Source organism: Neofelis nebulosa, chromosome 1 (genome assembly GCF_028018385.1).
Source record: "Neofelis nebulosa isolate mNeoNeb1 chromosome 1, mNeoNeb1.pri, whole genome shotgun sequence".
Taxonomy (NCBI): domain Eukaryota; kingdom Metazoa; phylum Chordata; class Mammalia; order Carnivora; family Felidae; genus Neofelis; species Neofelis nebulosa.
The window spans coordinates 8,179,279-8,201,116 of record NC_080782.1 but is presented as its reverse complement, the minus strand read 5'-3'; the positions used below and the strand labels follow the sequence as shown (position 1 = coordinate 8,201,116).

At 40.7% G+C, this 21,838-nt stretch overlaps 1 protein-coding gene and 1 long non-coding RNA gene across 3 annotated transcripts in view; both read right to left on the bottom strand.

Moving 5' to 3' along the window:
- The window catches only part of MARCHF6 (membrane associated ring-CH-type finger 6), a 76,552-nt gene that overhangs the window by 49,639 nt on the left and 5,075 nt on the right, over positions 1 to 21,838 (bottom strand). For both annotated transcript variants that reach the window (XM_058715631.1, XM_058715638.1), the window contains exons 2-4: positions 7,288 to 7,384; positions 6,426 to 6,499; positions 3,863 to 4,006 (exon numbers count right to left, since the gene is read on the bottom strand). In XM_058715631.1, coding sequence (XP_058571614.1) covers positions 3,863 to 4,006; positions 6,426 to 6,499; positions 7,288 to 7,384 — 315 coding nt within the window. The remainder of the gene's footprint in view (positions 1 to 3,862; positions 4,007 to 6,425; positions 6,500 to 7,287; positions 7,385 to 21,838) is intronic.
- Positions 14,389 to 15,477, bottom strand: LOC131503915 (uncharacterized). Its single transcript, XR_009257694.1, has 2 exons — positions 15,254 to 15,477; positions 14,389 to 14,828 (listed from the first exon to the last, which is right to left on the bottom strand). It is a non-coding gene; the product is annotated as an uncharacterized LOC131503915 (long non-coding RNA).

Here is a 21,838-nt window from a genome sequence, read left to right as displayed (position 1 = left end):
CTTACAGTGAATCACTTTTCTCTGTACAGGCTCTGTACAAGCCCCTATCTTGCAATAGATAAATCTAAAGTCTTAGGATCACAGAAGTTGCAACCTTACCCCTTCCTCTCTTACTTCCCTCCCTCTACCCTCTCTCCCTGTCTTTCCTGTCTTTTGTTAGATTTTCCAAATATTTGCTGTGTCCTACTCCCACTCCCCAGGATAAAAACTCAATCCCGGGGCGCCTGGGTGGCGCAGTCGGTTAAGCGTCCGACTTCAGCCAGGTCACGATCTCGCGGTCTGTGAGTTCGAGCCCCGCGTCAGGCTCTGGGCTGATGGCTCGGAGCCTGGAGCCTGTTTCCGATTCTGTGTCTCCCTCTCTCTCTGCCCCTCCCCTGTTCATGCTCTGTCTCTCTCTGTCCCAAAAAAATAAATAAAAAACGTTGAAAAAAAATTAAAAAAAAAAAAAAAAAAAAACTCAATCCCACTTCTACTCTTCTGGCACTCAGTTTTAAGTTTCATTTTGTTACTTCTTATTAGGGTAAACTTTACGTGAATCTTAAGTATGTATCTGGGTGAATATTTATGTATGTACATATATCCAAGAAACTACCACCCAGATCAAGATATTAAGCATTTCTAGCTCCGTGGAAGGCTCCTCAATCCCCTTCCCAGTTGCAATCTCCAGCAAAACGTAGCTGCTAGTCTGATCTCTATCACCATAGATTAATTTGGCCTACTTTAAATTTTTTTTTTAATGCTTATTTATTTTCGAGAGAGAGAGAGCGCAAGTGGGAGAGGAGCAGAGAGAAAGGGAGACACAGAATCCGAAGCTGGCTTCAGGCTCCAAGCTGTCAGTACAGAGCCCAACACGGGGCTTGAACTCACCAACTGTGAGATCATGACCTGAGCCAAGTCAGATGCTCAACCAACCGAGCCATCCAGGCACCCCCAATTTGGCCTACTTTAAAATTTCACATAAATGCAATCCAAACTCTTTTGTGCCTCGCTTCTTTCTCTCAGAGTAAAATTCATCCATGTTATTCCACATCACAATAATCACCTATTTTTTCACTGCTAAGTAGTATTCCATTGTATAGATAAACCACAATGTATGCACTCTACTGTTGATAGGTATTTGGTTGGTTCCGGTGAACTCCTATTAGCAAAGCTGCTGTGATCATTCTTACACACGTCTTTTAGAGGACACAGGCTGTAGTTTCTGTCAGCTATATTCCCAGAAATGGAACTTCAGGTTGGATCATAGGTATTTATAATATTTAGCATCTGTCAGATATTGCCACACAGTTTTCTGAAGTAGTTACACCATATATATTCCCTCCACCAACAAAGGCATGTTCCAGATGCTCCACACCCTAAGAAACATTTGGCATTGTCTTATATTTTAGTTTCAGCCATTTTGCGGAGTACGTAGTAGTATCTTCTTGTGCATTTCCCTGACGACTAATGATGCTGAGCAGCTTTTTGTGTGTTCACTGGCTATTTAGATCATCTTCTTTCCAGAAACAACTGTTCAGATCTTTTGTCTACTTTTTATTTGGGTTGTCTGCCTTTTTCTTACTGACTTTTAGGAGTTCCCTACATACCGTAGATACAAGTCCTTTGTTTGAAGTATCTATTGCAAATATCTTCTCTCTGTGGCTTGCCTTTCTCAAAGGTATCTAAGCATGAATAAAAGTTCTCAATTTCACTGAAGTCTAATTTATTCAGTATTTTCTTTTATGGTTATTCTCCCATTTTTTTTTTTTTTTAGAAGTCTTTTGGTTGTAACATGCACATTCAAGATTATGATCCAACTCAAATTAATTTTTGTGTCAGGTGTAAGATAATGACATGGTTCATTTTTCATCTGGCCAGCCAGGTGATGCTGTACCATATATTGAAAGGATCAGCTTTCTTCCACTGAACAGCAGTGGTACCTCTGTTGTGATTCAGGTGATGATGCAGATGTGAGTCTAGTTCTGGGCTCTATTTGCTTACCCCTATTATTTTTAATGTGCAGTCACACTATACTTTCCTATCTGTATCTACAGCACCCACAGTCCCCTCACAAAGAAAAATTACCAATCACTATAGATTAAAATTGCTGGTTAGCTGTGAGAAGCACTTGTTTCTTTTTCTTCGTAGCTCATGCCTTTCCGATTTCTTACTCATTTTGGTGAAGTATGTCCTCAAATGCTTTTTTCATAGTTTGAGGTGGCAAGCTTTTCATGCCTTTGCACTGACTGAAATGTCTGCATTTTGTCCCTTCATCTGAGAATAATTTATGGATAGATTTCAGGTTCAGAAATTTTGCCAAAATCTGAAGTCTCTGCTGTCTTCTGGCATTCAAAGCCACTGATTTTAAGTCTAATGCCAGTCTGAGTTTCATTACTTTGTAGGACAATCTGAAAATGGATTATCTACCATGCTAGTCAGCCCCGGAAGACCAGAATGTCTAGGTTCATGAGTCTCTGTCCTTCATCATGGTCAGCCGTCTCTCCTTCAATCGAAAAGAGGCTGGTCATTTCCTCCTGTCCAGTATCTCTTTCACCTTCTCAAAGTACTTACTAGACAGATCGTGAAACAACTGGATACAGCCTGTACCTCCTGATTTTTCCCCCTCATACTTGCAACTTCTTGTCTCTGAGTTCCATCCTAGAGAAATCCTTGCTCAGTCTCCTAGTTCACCACCTCACTCTCCAACAATACTTATTCTGCTATTTGATGTATCCCCAAAGACTTTCATCTTCATGAATGATCAAGTGTATTTTATTCTAAAGAGAAACGACGATATGAATTATGCTTATTTAAAAATCTCATTTGCGGGGCGCCTGGGTGGCTCAGTCGGTTAAGCGGCCGACTTCAGCTCGGGTCATGATCTCGCGGTCCGTGAGTTCGAGCCCCGTGTCGGGCACTGTGCTGACAGCTCAGAGCCTGGAGCCTGTTTCAGATTCTGTGTCTCCCTCTCTCTGACCGTCCCCCGTTCATGCTCTGTCTCTCTCTGTCTCAAAAATAAATAAACGTTAAAAAAAATAAAAAAAATAAAAAATAAAAAATAAAATAAAAAATAAAAATCTCATTTGCATCTAATTCCAAAGAATCATATCTGCACACTCTGGAACCATATGCTATCTAACCTTCTGCATGTCTTTAAAAACAAAAAACAGGGGCACCTGGGTGGCTCAGTCGGTTAAATGTCAGACTTTGGCTTGGGTTGTGATTTTTGTAGTTCACGTTCTTGAGACCTGCATCGGGCTCGCTACTGTCAGCACGGACCCCACTTCGGACCCTCTGTCCACCCCCCGCCCTGCCCCTTCCCTGCTTGTGCATGAACACACACACGCTCTCTCAAAAATGAGTAAACATTTAAATAATAAACACACAAAAAAGTAAAAACACAAAAGGGATCAATTAAGGGTTAGTATACCAACCTCTAGAAAACCTCCTATATCTTGAAAGATAAGCCTCCCAATTATTCAGGACTATAATAGATACATGAGTTGTCTTTTAAAAGAGGGAGAAAATCTCAAAATAGTCCACCTTCTGTAATCTTTGAAATTTCTAATATACTTCAGAGAATAAAAATCATGGTCCTTCCAATTATAATTTGCTTTTGCTTTTTCAACTCTTTCATGAACCTTCATTATTAGCCTCTGTATGCTGTGTTTGTCTTTCCCACATTCATTTGATAAAATGATCTGTTGATAACAGTTCTTAATTTAGGTGGACGTTTTCTAAGCGAGGCTTTCCAAATACATGAAATTATAATATCAAATAATTAAATACCATTTGAACACAAATATGATACAATATAACTTTGTAATATTAAATAGTTACGTAAATTTTAAATTACTCCAACCACGGAGAAGTGAATACGCACATGCTGTAAGAGGAACAACTCCCAACCATGCAAAGGCCACAAGTGTATAATGAAACCAGTATCGTATTGCAGTGCCAATACTTGTAACCAGTCCGGCAAATATGTCTTGGATTGGAAGCCGTGAAGGCATATCTGGAGAATAAACTAGAAGAGAAAAAAAAGCGCATAATTTCATGAAGATTTAAAAATAGCTTAATTCATAAATATAAAATAGGCATGTAGTGCTAGCTTAACTTTCAATCTTTGTATTGCACTTATTTTTTCCTATTAAAAAAGGGAATCAAACAGTCACAATGATACCACATTTACCCAGAACTCATTTGAGAGCAAATCACGTGTTAAATGCAGAAGCCAACAAAAAAGGCTTCTGTGCAGGAGAAAAGATTCAAGAGAAGTTCATATTCCCTCAGTCACTACCATGAACTTCATGCATAGCTAATTTATACATATTTTAGCATTCAAACAATATGTTTTCCCAAATTAAAGATCAGATAAAGCAAACAGGAGCAAAAGTTCGTGAAGCTGTTGGCATGTTAAAGAAAACCCTCCTAAGTCAAAACCACAATTAAGATATCACCTTGTTATCTGTCAAAGGGCTATCATGAAAAAGACAAGGAATAATAAGCGTTGGCGAGGATGTGGAGAAAAAGAAACCCTCGTGCACTATGGGTGTGAGAATGTAAATTGGCACAGCCACTGTGGAAAATAGTATGGAGATTCCTCAAAAAATTAAAAACATATAGCATCATACAATCCAGTAATTCCACTACTGGGTATTCACCCAAGGAAAACAAAAACACTAACTCGAAAAGATATGCGCACCCTTATATTCATTGCAGTATTACTTACAATAGCCAAGATATGGAAGCAACCCACCAAGCGTCCACTGGTAGATGAATGGATAAAGAAAAAATACTACACACACACACACACACACACACAAATATTGCTCAGCCATGAAAAATAATAAGATCCTGCCATTTGTGACAGCAAAGATGGACTTAGAAGGTATTATACTAAGTGAAATAAGTCAGTAAGTAAAATACAAATGCCATATGATTTTACTCATATATGCAATCTAAAAAACAAAACAAATAAATAAACAAAAAAGCAGTAACAGACCCATAAGTACAGAGAACAAACTGGTGGTTGCCAAAGGGGAAGGGGGAGGGGGGCAAAATGGGTGAAGGACAGTGGGAGGTATGGGCTTCCAGTTACGGAATAAGTCACGGGGATGAAAAGTATAGCAGAGGGAATAGAGTCAATGGTGCAATAATAGCACCATATGGTGAAAGTTGGGTAGCTACACTTGCGGTGAGCACAACATAACAGAGTTGTGGAATCACTATGCTGTACATCAGAACTAATCTAACACTGTGTCTCAACTGTACTCCAATTTAAAAAAAAGGAAGAAAGAACCCTCCTCCCAAATACAAGCCTGAAACATAGCACTCAAAAAGTACAATCCACAGTAAAGTCATTTCATGTGGAAGCAAACACCCCGCTGATGTCTGTTAGCCAATTGCCTCTCCCCAATTTCAGCACAATAACTAATATCCCAAACAGTAAATTCAGATCTCCCCATCTCTCTGTAAAATCTGGTTCAACACACTCAGAGGAAGGTTTGGCCATGTTTTAGAAAGATCTCTTTATTTTTTCTAAATGTTTATTTTTGAGTGAGTGAGAGAGTAAGAGAGTGAGAGAGTGAGAGTGAGAGTGAGAGTGAGAGTGAGAGTGAGAGTGAGAGAGTGAGAGAGTGAGAGAGTGAGAGAGAGAGAGAGAGAGGTGAGCAGAGAAACAGAGAATCCCAAGCAGGCTTCAGGCTCTGTTCTGTCTGCACAGAGCCCAATGCAAGGCTTGATCTCACAAACTGCAAGACCATGACCCTAGCTAAAATTAAGAGCTGAACACCCAACCAACTGAATTGCCCAGATGCCCCTAAAGTTATTGTTTTTAAAAGGAATCCTTATTGTTCAGAGATACATACTAAAATATGTACCAATGAAAATAAATGAGATTTGCCTTAAAAAGGATAGGGAGGTGGGGAACAAGAACACAGGTAAGAAATATCACGTAAAGGCCATGATTTGAAAATGAGTCAAACTAAGAGATATGAACAGGGGGCTTATTATACCTTTTTTTAATGTTTGAATTTGTCCATAATAAAAAATTAAAAAATAAAGAAAAAAGGAACATCTCACAAATTAAATCACTCTTTCTCACATACACATGCATTTGTGTGTTGAAAGCTGACATGTAGTTTTAAAAAAGATTTTCCTGGGGCGCCTGGGTGGCTCAGCCAGTTAAGCATCCGACTTGGGCTCAAGTCATTATCTCATGGCTAGTGAGTCTGAGCCCCACATAGGGCTCAGAGCCTGAAGCCTGCGTTGGATTCTGTTCTCCCTCTCCCTTTGCCTCTCCCCTGCTCACGCTCTCTCAAAAATAAATAAACATTTTAAAAAACATTTTTTTAATATTTTCCCAAAATTTTATACTTTTATTAAATATCTTTATGTGACCAGTTATAACCCCAAAACGCAATGCACACTTCTAAAGAACTTACTTGGTGTGAAAGCAAATCTGTGCTTGCATAATTCACAGTATTCTTTTCGACTGTGTTTCAGCCACTGAACTAAGCTGCAATCAAAAATACATTAATAAGCATAGTACTTACAGCAAAGAAACTTTAAGGTTTCACTGAAAGCCAACATTCTATTTTATTAAAATTTTATATATCATAGAGCTTTTACAATTCTGACAGGTTCATATTTATAACATTTTTTAGCTTTTTATAACTTCATGCTGACAGTCCAAAACTATAACAAATAAAAATATGTATTTCTATTACTAAAAAAGTTCAGTTAACTAAATTGTAATCTCCTCAAAGCTAGCCTTGAATATAAAAGAATCTCCAAGCATCAACATCAGTTCTAACACTGGTCTGATAATATTGTTACCCTAGGCAGCTAGGTCTGAATCCTGGTTGTCACTAAGTGGTTGGCTGAGTGACCTAGAAAAGGGTACTTAACCTTTCCGTGTTCGTTTCCTCATCTGCATAACAATAAAAATATTCCACCTCATGGTTCTAAGAATTAAATGAATTGTGTACAAGCACTGAGTACCACCGGGCACAAAGCACTGCATGAACGTAAGCTATTATCACAACAAGTAGAATCCGAAAACCTCCATACTGCCAATGAACAAAATAAGCTCTCTGTGGCAGAAATAAACAGGTACTCATATGCACCTGGAAAACAATACCCAAATGACAGGGTATAGTAATTATGAATATAGGTAATTTCTAAATTTTCAGAATAAAATTTTTAAAAAATAATTATAGAGAAAGTTCACTGAAATAATCCCCTTCATTATATAAATGACAACACTGAAGCTCAGACATAAAATTTTCTGTAAGGATGACTCACCATTCTTGATGGATGAACTTAATACTGCCGGTACATACACAAGGATGATAAAGAGGTTTCTCGGGTGTTCCTTCTGACCGACACACTCTACATATGTCTGTGAATGAAAAAGATAAATTGAATTATCTTTCTTTATAACTTAAAAAAAAAAACAAAACAGAACACTTGGTATCCGACTTCGGCTCAGGTCACGATCTTATGGGTTCAAGCCCGGCGTTGGGCTCTGGGCTAACAGCTCAGAGCCTGGAGCCCGCTTCAGAGTCTGTCTCCCTCTCTCTCTCTGCCCCTCCCCCACTCACGCTCCGTCTCCCTCTCTCTCAAAAATAAACTTAGGGAAAAAAAAAAACAAAAACACGCAACCTCAAACCAAAAATACTGTGTTAAAGCAAGAATCTGTCAGCAGCAGAGATGTAAAAGTGTGACTGTCATAATAAGTATATTCAAAGCTAAAAAATTCCCTAATACATAGAAAGGTGAATTGCCCTTTTGATAAGAACTATTCTCCTAAAACTGCACTCTTCTGTAACTAACAAACGTTAAATAGAAATATGCAAAATCAGGTCACCACTGGTGTCCTAAGAGTTTTAAACTCCAATCCCGACAGTTTAAAGTCCTAAGTCCGGTCCTAACAGTTTAAACTCCACAAAAAACATATCCAAGGACCTGACACAGTAACAGCGGGCAGCATAGGAGACACCCCTTTAGCTTCACGTCACACCACCAGAGGTCTAAGGACACGCGCGCGCACACACACGATCAGGGTGAGGGGGCACCCCAAAACCACAAAGGTGCCAGGCCAGAGAGAGGCAAGCTAGAGGTCACCTTAAGCAAAAGCCGCCAGAGCCCTGGACTACCTGGTCGGCAGACCTTCACCCGGCCCCACATGGCTCGCTCGGAGCACATCTGTCCGTCTTCTTGCCTGGGGCGGCCCCCGGGGTGCAGAGGAAGGGCCTCGCGCGAGCAATCCTCCCGGCTCCATAACACTCCCTCTGCAAGACCACCTATGGAAATTTGGCCGCAATTTTTACTTAGACCATCTTCTCTGAGATCTTCAGGGCCAAGTGCCCACCCCAAGTGGTAGATCTGAAAGGCGACAGGCAGTGTGTACTGGGGGCAGGGACTTAGGCAAACTTTCGACCTACCTTCTCACAGGGAATTTCTCGTGAATGGGGAGTAACTGCAATCCAAGCCCGTTATTAATGCATTTAACCAGTCCCCAGCACCCGTGGGACTAGGCTGCACATGAGCTAAGCAGGGTGGTAGTCGGTCCCCCACATTAAAAAGCACCGTGTTGCTCAATCTCGAGTGGCTGAATGCCACTTACCGAATACGAGGGATTCTGAGGACTCAGGCTGGCTAACTGTTCAGCACGCTAATACCCCTGGTTATCAATAAGCCAGACGAATCACTGCCAACACAGAAAGGGCATCTACCACACCACCACCCGCGGAAGAGCTTTTGCCGTGCCGATTCTGTCTGCACAGGAGCCGGGAGGGGTTGTCCAGGTTGAGTCAAATCAAGCACACGCTCCAGGGTTGTGCCTTTCAGCTTCAGCACCACACCCTCCAGCTACCACCACTCAAAGGACTTTGGTTTCCTGGAAGCAGCCTGTGGGGTCATGAGAACAATGCTGGCGATGTGCATCTGTTTACAGCCAGAACCGCACTGGGTACTCGGATCCAAAGCCTCTTCAAACCTCCCACTTTCACCTTCATCCTTGATTAACGAAAACATCTTTGGCAAAAGTTTTCACTCTGGTCCGTCTTGCACCATTCTAAGACTTTGGGCTCTTGCGACAATATGAATGTCCCAACAATTCTGCCCAGTCAGCCTCTGCAAAGTTCTGACACAAACAAAATAGAACCACACTAGAATTCCATGATTCCCGGGGCCGTATCCGGGCAGCTCAAGTCTGCTTTGAGTACTCTCATTTTCTCCAAACATACACTTCAGCCTAGGGAAACCAGGCTAAGAGCCAGGAGCTCACTAGAGGCAGGGGGTGGGGACCTGCAAGGACCCTGCGGTAGACCCACAGGGAAGCCGGAGATCCAATATCACACGAACATTTTAAGTACACCAAATTCGGGATCTGCACTGAAGGTGGGATTACTGCAGCTGCCAGCACCAGACTTGCCCTGCGACGGATCCTCCTCAAAGGATTTAAAATGGACTCATTCCAACTACAGGACCTCAAAAGAGACCAGTGTTGTTTTTCATCACTGCTCTCCCTGGTCGCAAGCAGGTCATCTGTGCATCTGTGGTCTTTCTTGGTTGGGGTATTTGACCATCAAGCTACATTTATGGTACCAAGTCTGGATTCCTGATCGTGATGGTCGCCACTAAAGGCACTGGGACTTCTACCTAAAGTAGTTGACAGGTCCAAGAGACAGGCGACCGATCTGGGTTATCTAGAATCACCAGAGATGCTGGTGCCTATGGGCATCGATCAGTTCCACGATTATCAGAATTATCCAGGTATGAGCAAAATAAGCACTCAAAGCCACATGGAACATGACCACACCGGGCCACAAGTGCTAGGATGCCCGTGGATCGACTTTAGAGATAGACATGTGCTACTGAGGGATTAATCAGGTAGGGTGGTTTGGGTGCAAACGTGGGTGAGCCAACGCAGACCCGAGGCAAAGCAGTCCCACCTCACCCTGTCTCTGCAGGCAGCTCTCAGGCAGTTGCAGAAGTAGGGCACAGCAGCAAAAGTGTGGCACGGAGTGCAATGCCATTAGGACACAGTGTAAAGGAAAGCAGCAGCAATACTGCCGCACCCACACAAATAAGGGTAGTTATGTCGCCCTCCAGAAACAAGGTGACTAAGGAGTGCCTCTGTGGGCACACTGCTGCCAACAGGATGCAGTGACAACGGGGAAGGGATACTCACATGTGTGCCAACAGTTGATGCCACTGGGCTCATCCTGCAATGGGGACCAGCCCCACAAGGACGGCGCAGCCCCCATGTGGCACGAGGACCGTGTATCGGCCAGATTGGGTGGGGCTCCTGAAAAGGAGCCGTAGCTCTGCGTTGACAGCGTGCAGCCTGCTTGAGATTCTCTCTTTCCCTCTCTGCCCCTTCCCAGTTCACTTTCTCTCAAAATAAAAACTTAAAAAAATGTAAAATAAAATGTGATAAAACTTTCACTGGCTATATCTTCATCAGGGGAAGAACGCAGAGTAACATTTAAAAAATATGTCTCGGGGCGCCTGGGTGGCGCAGTCGGTTAAGTGGCCGACTTCAGCCAGGTCACGATCTCGCGTCTGTGAGTTCGAGCCCCGCGTCGGGCTCTGTGCTGACGGCTCGGAGCCTGGAGCCTGTTTCCAATTCTGTGTCTCCCTCTCTCTCTGCCCCTCCCCCGTTCATGCTCTGTGTCTCTCTGTCCCAAAAATAAATAAAAAACATTGAAAAAAAAAAAAATTTAAAAAAATAAAATAAAAAATATGTCTCAACATTCCTAAAAGCCTATTTCTGTGCACCAACAACCCAATTCTAATTTAAAAACCATTTATTCTAAATGACTTTAATATGGAACTTGGTCCAAAAAATATTACAAATCTCTTCTAGAGTACTGACCCTTTGTTTTCCCACATCATGAAGATGTGACTAAGTTTCGTTCAAAAGCACCTCATGTATAAATATTACCCTAAATGGAAAGGTGAAGATTGTTGGTATAAACTAGAATGGTGATAAGCCCTAGCTATAAAATACTTGTAAGGCCAACATTTGGCAGTTTAGCAGTCCCCAATCCCTGATTAGACTCTGTCATGGGCATAGCCACACCTTATTAGGGAACTGGAAGCTGGGAAAAGCTGCCAAACAGAAAGGCTGCACCTGCTCTCACTCTATATCCTCAATTAAATTTCCTTATCCAGTCTGTGTGTGGACTAGGAAGGAATGGAAGCTTCTTCCCTGTCAATCCGTGTTCCAGTAAAAAAATCTGAATTAAGGCATAGGTATACAGAGCTAACATTTTTTCTGGAAGGATACATAAGAATGAAGTCATTAGGAAAATGCAGTTAAAATCACACTAAGATGGTGATGGCTGCACAACAATTAAATGTGACTATATAATTCCAGTGAACTGTACACTTAAAAATGATTAGAATGGTAAATTTTGTTATGCATATTTTACTACAAAAAAATTTAAATCACAGTAAGATACCACTACATACCGATTAAAATGACAAAAAGGAAAAAAAATAAAACATTTTTACCATACGACCCAGCAATCCCATTCCTAGGTACTTAATAAAATGAAAATTTATGTTTGCATAAAGACCCACATGAATTTGTACAATGGCTTCATTCATAATTTCCCCTAACTGGAAACAACCAGTCCAAGCATTCCACAATTGGAGAACAGATAAACTGTGGTACATCCGATATTCTTTTCTACAACAGAATACTATTAAGCAATAAAAAGGAATGAAATAATGATATATACAACGATGTAAATAAATCTCAAATTAATTATATGTTAAGCAAAAGAAGCCAGACTGAAAAAAGCTCCATACTATATTATTCCATTTATGACATTCTAGAAAAGGTAAAACTGCAGAGACAGAAACACATCAGTGGCTGCCAGGGTCTCTGGGGATGGGACTGCCCAAAAAAGGGAACAGGGGTATTTTGAGAAGTGGCTGAGCTATTCCATACCTCGAATGTGCTAGCTACATGACTGTCTGCATTTGTCAAAAACTCATGGACATTTCCATTGATAAATGGATAAAGATGTGCTGTAGGGGCGCCTGAGTGGCTCAGTCTGTCGGGCAACCGACTCTTAATTTTGGCTCAGGTCATAATCTCATGGTTTGTGGGTTTGGGCCCTGCGTGGGGCTCTGCAATGACAGTGGAGCCTGCTTGGGATTCCCTCCCTCCCTCCCTCTCTCTCTCTCTCCCCCTCAAAAATAAACAAACATTAAAAAAAAAAAGAGAGAGACATGTTATATACACATACAATGATTGTTATTCAGCCACAAAAGAGAATGAAATCTTGCCATTTGCAACATATGAATGGATCCAGAGAGATTATAGCTAAGTGAAAAAAGTCAGAGAAAAACACATACCATATGATTTAACTCACACGTGGAATTTAAGAAACAAAACAAATGAATAGAGAAAAAAAGAGAGAGAGACAAACCAAAGACAGCCTCTTAACTACAGAGAATAAACAGGTGGCTACCAGAGGGGAGGTAGGTGGGACGATGGGTGTTAGGTGAAGGGGATTAACAGTACACTTATCATGATGAGCACTAATATAGGAACCGTTGAATCACTATATTGTATAGCTGAAACTAATATAACAGTGTATGTTAAACTACACTGGAATTAAAAAATTACACAAACTGACCCAGGCCAAAACAAAAAAACAAAAAACCAAAAAAACCCATGAACATTAAATAGTAAGGTAAATTAAAGCAGCGTTTAAATACTTTATTTGAAGAACAAACGGGAAAGTGTAATGACATGAAAAAAAGTTACTGTTCCCTCACTCAAATGTAGTCTGATGAAGTTGCATACTGAATCGTATCCCAACATGCACATTAATTTCATCCAGTCAGACAGGAACTAATGCCATTAGGGACTGTGGAAATCATCAGCGCTGGACATTAAATATTTCCGGCATTCCACTTTCTGGATAAATAATAGGACTGCCCTCCCTGCCACTCTGAAATTAGAAACGAAATACAAGCGAGAGTGCTGTGTACCACCTCTGGGTAGAAAACTCTGGGAGCTGACGAACACAACTCACCACACTGCATTTTCCTGCCTTACTGCCTGTGGAGGCACACTAAGATGGAGCGTCCAGCGATCTAGGTTTCCACATGACCACAGGAACCAGGGGCATCTCTCCCCAGCCTGTACCAGACATGATGCTCACTGAGAGAGAAACCTCTGTCGCTTTAAGCTGCCGTGACTTCTGAGTTGTGCCTAAGACGTGAGTCAGCCTATCCTGTTTCGGAGAGGGTCTCAGCAGCTTCGGGGGCGGGGGGAGCAACTAGAACACAACTACCCACCAACACAGCAAGTCAAAGAAAGACTGACCTGTTTGTATACCAAAATCAATCACACCACCCAAAGCCTCAACAGAATAATATGGCCAAGGTTATAAAACAATCAAGTCTGGGGCGCCTGGGTGGCGCAGTCGGTTAAGCGTCCGACTTCAGCCAGGTCACGATCTCGCGGTCCGTGAGTTCGAGCCCCGCGTCAGGCTCTGGGCCGATGGCTCGGAGCCTGGAGCCTGTTTCCGATTCTGTGTCTCCCTCAATCTCTGCCCCTCCCCCGTTCATGCTCTGTCTCTCTCTGTCCCAAAAATAAATTAAAAACGTTGAAAAAAAAAAAATTAAAAAAAAAAAAACAATCAAGTCTGCATAAGGCACAGCCTGAGGCCTTTTAGTAAAACTGAAAGAATCGAGTTCTGTGGTAGAACAAGGCTCCCACCGGATTTACATGCAGCGAAACTACAAATCTTGTCAGGCCCAAGTAAAAACATCGCATTTTACTCGTTAGGAATGCAAACCTGCTTAGAAACAGTGAAGAGAAACTCTTCCTGCCTTCCCCCCCCCCCCCCGCCCCCCTTCCCTCTCCCCCAGGCTCTTCCCGCTTTTCAAAAGTAAATTTCTTCTGTTTAATTGTGTGGGAACTTTTGTGGCTTTATTTGAATACCTAATATCTTCACAAAAGCATACCTTTTAATAGCACAGAGCCTAGCTCAATAAATATAAAGGTGCGGTTTTATTTGGTTTTTTCTTTTACTGAAAAACGTCAAATCCTTAGTAACTGAGTATGGAGATGGCCCAGGAAATGAGAGGGAGGGAGAAAAGAACAACCAGTAAGAAGAGTAGGTTACCAAGTTGGAGTCAGCTGTGGAAGTCAACACCCGTATTGGTTTGGCCCGTCCCATCAATTTTTCTAGCCAATAATCCAGTTCACCAAATGTATCCTAAGCACCTACTACAGAAAAAAGAAGAGCTTTGGGTAGATGTCATTACTTTTAGGCTATCATCTACCTTGAATGTTTTTCCACATAAGATTTTAAAATGTTTGCACAATCCTTCAGGTAATCAACTAATGATAACTCAAAAAGCAAAGGGTTGGTAAATTGTTAAAAGACTTTATTTTCCAGAACAAGTTTACATTTACAGAAAATCTGAGAAGACAGCGCAGTGTTCTCATATGCACAGCACCTAGTATCACGTTTTTAACACCTTACATTAGGATGGTACTTTTGTTTGCATCTAATGAACTAATATTCACACATAATCATAAACTAAAATCAACAGTTCATTCAGATCTCCTTTCTCTGCACCAAATGTCCTTTTTTTGTTGTTCCAAAATCCACCTGACGTTTATTTAGCTGCCATATCTCCTTAGCTTGGCTAAGATAGTTTCTCTTGGCTCTGGCAGTTTCTTAGGCTTTCCTTGTTTCCGATGACTTTGGTTGTTTTAAGGAGTATTGGGTAGGTATGTTGTAGGATGTCTTTCTCAGAATTTGTCTCATGTTTCCTCATGATTAGAATACGGGGCTATAGGTCTGAGGGAAGAAAATCACACAGGCAAAGTGCCATTTTCATCACATCACATTAAGGGTATATATCATTAACATGAATTATGACTGTCAATGTTGGCCTTGAGTCATTTGGCTGAAGTAACAAAGGATTTTTAATATCTGATTACCAATAAAATTTTACAATTAGTAGCTATGATCACAGTAGGCAAATATTATTATAGGATTGAAAAATATTACTCAAAATGTCAGTGAATAACCTACATACCCAAAACCAGGGGGATGGGTATATTAAATTGTGGTACATTCACTACATGGAATATAGAAAAATGCAAAATGTTAAGTAAACAAAACAGGAATAAAAACTGAAATAAAATACACACTGTACTTCCTACTAGGTAAAAATATCAGAATAGCCTAAAAGAGAAGATACAAAAAAAAAAAAAAAAAACCCAACATAGCCATTATAATTGGTTAGATGAGAACACTGGTGATTTTCTTGCCTTCCTTCCCCAAAGTTTCTAGTGCTTCACTGCCACTCTCTACCTGGAAAAGTCTGCCTATAAAAAAATGTACATAATTAGGTCTTGCAAACACAGGATTGAAAATCCTAATTCTACATATACCCCAAGGTTTAGTTATTTTCTCTCTCCAGATTACTTATTACAAAATGAACATTCACCTGTACTGTTGCTCTTGGAAGCCTGAAAACCACATTTTTTTGGCTTCTCTGCTGACTAGGCTTGAGTTGCATTCGGTCCACAAGAAGCACTTTTGCCGGAAAAGGTAAAGCCATTTCCTACTACTGGCTCTAAAAAAAGCAGTGGCAGCTACCTGCAGGTGCTGTGGACTCCTGCAGTAGTTAGGGATCCTGGTGGTGATTCTGCCAGCAGCACAGGCAGTGGCTCCAATGGCTTTAGGAGGGGTGGGCCAGGTATCAACGCATTCCCTCTCAGCTCCAGATTCGTTCTTCAGTATCCGTCCAGTGGTAAGAGAACGAATCCTTAAGCCTTTCTTTACACAAACATGTCAGTACAGGGTGCTGGAGGGACAAGGCAAGAAGAAGGAAGTGGTTTTCCGGCTCCTGCTGCACTGTCAGTAGGTCTGTTATAATGTCTACCTTTTCACAATCCTACTGGTAAGAAGAACCCAATACACTCCAGGCCTTGTACCTAACAATGGTATCCAACTTCCTCTGCATGCCCATCCATCAACTCTGGCTTGCCTGCACCCCGGAGGGTTGCTTCCTGCTTGCCCAGAAACTGCAGACCAGCTCTGAACAACTCCACATTTCTCCAACGTCTGAACCACAGACGTGAGGGGGGCCCCATCAATTCAGAATGCGTCCCTACTTGGATAGACTCCCTCTTGTCCAAAGTACCCTTTACAGTATCTTTACACCTTTATAGCTACGCTCTAACTGTAGCTTAATAATTCCTTCAACTTCCTCTGGCTAAATTACTGTGTGTTTTCTGTCTCCTCACTAGACCAAGACTGCAAAAAACAAACAAACAAAAAACAGAAAAAAAAAAAGAAAAAGAAGATTTAAAAAACCAAGTGGAAGTTTTAGAATTGGAAAACACAGGGAGTGTGGGCTCATCATCCTGGACTTGAGCTCGACAGCAATGGCTACCACAAGAAACAGCACTTGTACAATTCTTTGGACTTGCCAGCTGGACTAGCTGTTTTTTCCTTCCATGGATCATGTTGTTTTTTGCAACATCATGTTTACCATGGGTAAAAAAAACTGAGAAAACAAAAACAAAAACAGTTATTCAGGGCTAGGTATTCGCAGACATTTTATTACAAAAGAATCAAGTGAGCCCAGGAGTGAAGGAAAACAACTAACGATATTTACTGCCAATGATAAAAATCAAACTTTCAGACGAAAATCATGATTTTAGAAAACTTGTATCCATCACAACGAGCATAACAGCCCCTCTAATACCTAAAAGGCTTTTCAAGACGAGGTAGGTGGTGACGTTAGTGAATGGAAGCTTTTCTACTACCATTTGGAAGATATGCAGAACTCAGTGACTATCTACCAAAAGATCAATACGTCATGCTACAAAACCATGCATGAGTAAAAAAATAACCCAAGAGATTTTTAAAAATAGCTTTATTGAGGAATAAGTGACATTCAATAAAATGCACTTAAATATCACTTGGTACACTTGACAATGATAAAACGGTCACCACACCTGAAATAAGGTATCCATCACCACCAAAATTAACTCAAGTTCCTTGATAATCTCACTGTCCCACTCTCCTCTCCGCCCCATTCCTAAGCAAGTACCTACCTGCATTCCAGTACTTCGGATTAACTTGCATTCTCTCGAGTTTTATGTAAGTGGCACATACCCTGGCTTCTTCTTTCACTCATCCTAATTATTTTGAGATTCATCTATGTTGTTACGTGTATCAAAAGTTCATTTCTTTTTAGCACAGACTAGTATTCCACTGTATGGATGTGTCACCATTTGTTTATCCATTCGTCTGTCGGTGGGCATTTGGGCTAGTGCAAGTTTTGGGATTTTACAAATAAAACTGCCATGTACGTGTACATACGAGTTTGTAGGCATTCATTTCTCCTAGTAGATCGCTAGGAGTGCTATGGCTGGATCATGTGTTAAGTGCATGTTTAACGTTCTAAGAAACCACTACACTGATTTTCAAAGTGGCCGTGCCATTTTACATTCCCACCAGCAGTACACGAGAGCGCCGGCTGTCCCACATTCTCACCAACATTTGGTATGGTCGTCCTTTACAATTTCATCCTTTCTAACAGGTACATAATAGAGATACCTCATCGTTGTCTTCTTTTGTTAACAGCTTTATTTAAATACACAAATTATAAAGCTCAATTCAATCCGATGGTTTTTAATTTATGTGCAGAGTTATGCAACCAGTACCACAATCTAGTTTTTTAACAACTTCATCATCCCAAAAAGAAACCTTGTAACAATATATTAACAGTCACTCCTCATTCTTTCTCTTTATATAGATTTGCCTATTTGGGATATTTCACACAATTTGAATCATATGAAATGTGGTGTTTCAGGACTAGCTTCTTTCACCTAGCATAATGTTTATGAGGTTCAGCCAAGTTGTAATACATACCAGTATTTCATTCCTTTGTATTTCCAAATATTCCATTTTATAGATCTACCACATTTTACTTATCCATTCATCAGATAATAGACAACGGATTGTGACATTTTTAATCCTCTTGGGTATATACCTAGGAATGGAATTGGCAGCTCAGTTTAACTTTTTGAGGTTAATTAGCCACACTATCTACATTCTCACCAGAAATGAATGGAAGCTCCAATTTCTCCACAATCCCAACAACACTGATTATCCGTCCCTTTTGATTACACTCGTTGTGGGTGTGAATTCTTTCACTGTCATCTTGATTTGCATGTACCTAATGACCAGTGATGCTCCGCATCTTTTTATATGCTTACTAGCCCTGTGCGTATATCCTCTGGTGAAGTTTCCAAAATCTTTGGGCCATCTCTTAAACTGGGTCATTTGTGGGGCGCCTGGATGGCTCAATTGGCTAAGCGTCCGACTTTGGCTCAGGTCAAGATCTCGAAGTTCGTGAGTTCGAGCCCCTCATCAGGCTCTGTGCTGACAGCTGAGTCCGCAGCCTTCTGATTCTGTGTCTCCTTCTCTCTCTCCCCTCCCCCATTCACACTCAGTATCTCTCAAAAATAAACATTAAAAAAAAAATTTTTTTTTAATTGGGTCATTTGTTTTCTTCTTGAGTTTTGAGAGTTTCTTATATACTCCAGTAAGTCCTTTTATCAGATATATGTTTTGCAAACATTTTCTGTGACATGTCCTCATTCTCTAAACAGTGATGAATTTTGATGCCATCCAATTTAACAACTTCTTCTTTTAGGGATCATGCTTTTAGTGTTGTACCTAAGAAATCTTAGCAGACTAACCCAAGATCACAAAGATCTTCTCCTATGTTCTTCTAAAACTTTCACAGGTTTTTCATTTAGATCTAACATCCCTTTGGGCTAATTTTGGTACATGGTCCAAGGAATGCCTCAAACTTCATTTTCTGCCTTTGGACAGTCAATTATTCCAGCACCATTTGTTGAAAAACTATACTTTCTCCACGGAAATGCTTTTGTATCTTTTTTCTTTTCCTTTTTTTTGGGGGGGGGGAGGGGGAGAGAGAGAGAGAGTAAGGAAGCTTAAGCAGGGCAGAGGGGAAGAGGGAGAGAGAGAATCCCAAGCAGGCTCCAGGCTCAGCACAGAGCCCAACACAGGACTCGATCCCATGACCCTGAGACCATGACCTGAGCCAGACGCTCAACAGATGGAGCCACCAGGCACCCCTGCTTTTGTATCTGGATTAGCAAAAAAATCAATTGTCCATATACGTATGAGTCTATTCCTGGACTATCCTGAGCCATCAGACCAATGGATTTTAATTTAAGTTGATTTAATTTTTAAAAGGTGATATATATGTTTTCAGATGTAATACTGCTTAAAGAAACTACTACTTGTCAACTTTTGGCATAGTATCAAAGGATATCAAAAATTACCTGAAAATATACCTCCCTTTTCAAATTACCTGTGTGAAGCCAAATTTTCTTCATACACTTTAACCAAAACATATGGCAAGAGGAACTACAGAGGCAGAGATGTGAATCCAATTGTCTTGTAAGCATCCAGGCATAAAAGAGATTGGCAAAAAATTCAAACAATGATACTCTTCTCACTGAGGTTTTTGTCTTGGAAAATACATTTATCATGAAGTTATTTTTGTTAACATGTATGGTATTTAAAGTTGTTTTCATTTCTAATAGAGTAAAAAGATAACCCCTACATAAACAAAAGTCCTGGGGCACCTGGGTGGCTCAGTCGGTTGAGCGTCCGACTTCAGCTCAGGTCACGATCTTGCGGTCCGTGAGTTCGAGCCCCACATCGGGCTCTGGGCTGATGGGTCAGAGCCTGGAGCCTGCTTTCGATTCTGTGTCTCCCTCTCTCTCTGCCCCTCCCCCGCTCATGCTCTGCCTCTCTCTGTCTCAAAAATAAATAAACATTAATAAAAAAAATTAAAAAATAAATAAAAAATAAAATAAAAAATAAATAAACAAAAGTCCTATTGGTCCTCAGTATTTAAAAGTGTAAAACCACCGCCTGGGTGGTTCAGTCAGTTAAGCGTTCAACTCTTGATTTCGCTCAGGTCATGATTCCAGGTCATGGGATTGAGCCTCTGCTTAAGATTCTCTCTCTCATGGGGTACCTGGATGGCTCAGTCGATTAAGCGTCCAACTTCAGCTCAGGTCATGATCTTGAAGTTCACAAGTTTGAGCCCTGCATCAGGCTCTGTGCTGACAGCTCAGAGCCTACAGCCTGCTTCTGATTCTGTGTCTCCCTCTCTCTCTGCCCTTCCTTGCTTGTGCCCTTGCTCCCTCTCTCTCTCTCTCTCTCAAAAATACATAAAAACATTAAACACACACACACACACACACTCTCTCTCTCTCTCTCTCTCTCTCTCTCTGTCCCTCTCTCCTGATCACTCTCTCTAAAATTAAAAAAAAAAAAAAGTGTAAAGGAATCCTAAGTCCAATGGTCTACAAACTGTTCCGTTTAATAAAAGTGCCTCTGAGGAACTTTGAAATGGCTAAGAATGGGGGAATTCAATATTTGATAAATGGAGAAGAAAGAGACAAGGAACCTCCAAATCTTCTATCTCAAAAGTGCTATAATAGAATTACACACTAAAAATACTAAATTTGATTGTATACAAATTATACCTTATTAACCTATCAGTACAGAATACACAAGTGGAAGCAGGGAAGTGAGAGAGAAAAGTAAAAAAGACATTGTAATTAAGTTCAGTTATAAGAAATAAGTGTACAGAAAATGTTCCATGGCTTCCAAGCCTTCAAGAATTTATGCCTGTTATGGACTCAATTGTGTTGTTTCCACCAGCTCTACCAAAATTCATAAACTGACGTCCTAATACCTAGAACCTCAGAATGACTGTATTTCTAGACAGGGTATTTAAGGAGATAATTAAGTTAAAAAATAAGATCATTCGGATGGGCCCTAAGTCAACACGAGTGGTGCCTCTGTAAAAACAAGATTAGGGCACAAACATGCAAAGAGAGAAAACCATACAGAAGGCACAAGAAGAAGACACAAATCTGCAAGCAAGGAGAGAAGCCTCAGAAGAAACCAGCTCTGCAGACACCTTGGTATCAAACTTCTGGTCTCCAGAACTGAGAAAATAACCCTCTATTAAGTCACCCAGTCTGTGATCCTTTGTTATGGCACCAGTTGAAAACACAATATCCAAAACTGAATTCATCTCTTCCCATTCAGAGCTAATGAAACTACACTAGAAATCATTCTTAAATCTTCCTTCCTATATCACCTCATCAATCACTCTTTTCTATTAATTCTACCCTGATCTGTTTCTTCTTTCTCATTCTTTCCATTTCCACTGCCTGAATGTAAACCCCTATATAATATCTTGCCCAGCCCACTGCAATAGCATTCTAAAATATAGTCTGAATTAATCAGTTTTCCCTTGGGGTCTTACTTCCTGTTACCTTTTTAAGAACACTCTCCATTCTACCTGTATTATACTAAAAATAAGCAATCTTCATGTCCTTACAGGAGAGAAGTAAAGCCCAACTAAAATAAGCCTGGTCTGGAAGAGGATACCCAGGTAGCTCAACATTAATCACTCACAGCATTCCAGCCCAGAAGATATTCTAGTTCAACAATGGAGGAAACAACTTTTGGGATGTCTGCCCTGAATCGAGAATGGACACTGACAGCCATGACTTTTATTCTTTTCCTTTTTATTTTCAGGTATAACTGACATATAACATTACTTTTGAGTGTATGACATAAAGATTCAATATATGTAACATGTAAAATGACCACAGTAACTCTAGTTAAGTCCATCACTACACGTAATTTTTTTCTTGTGATAAGACCTTTTAAGATCTACTCTGTTAACAACTTTCACATATATAACATAGTACTGACTATTGTTA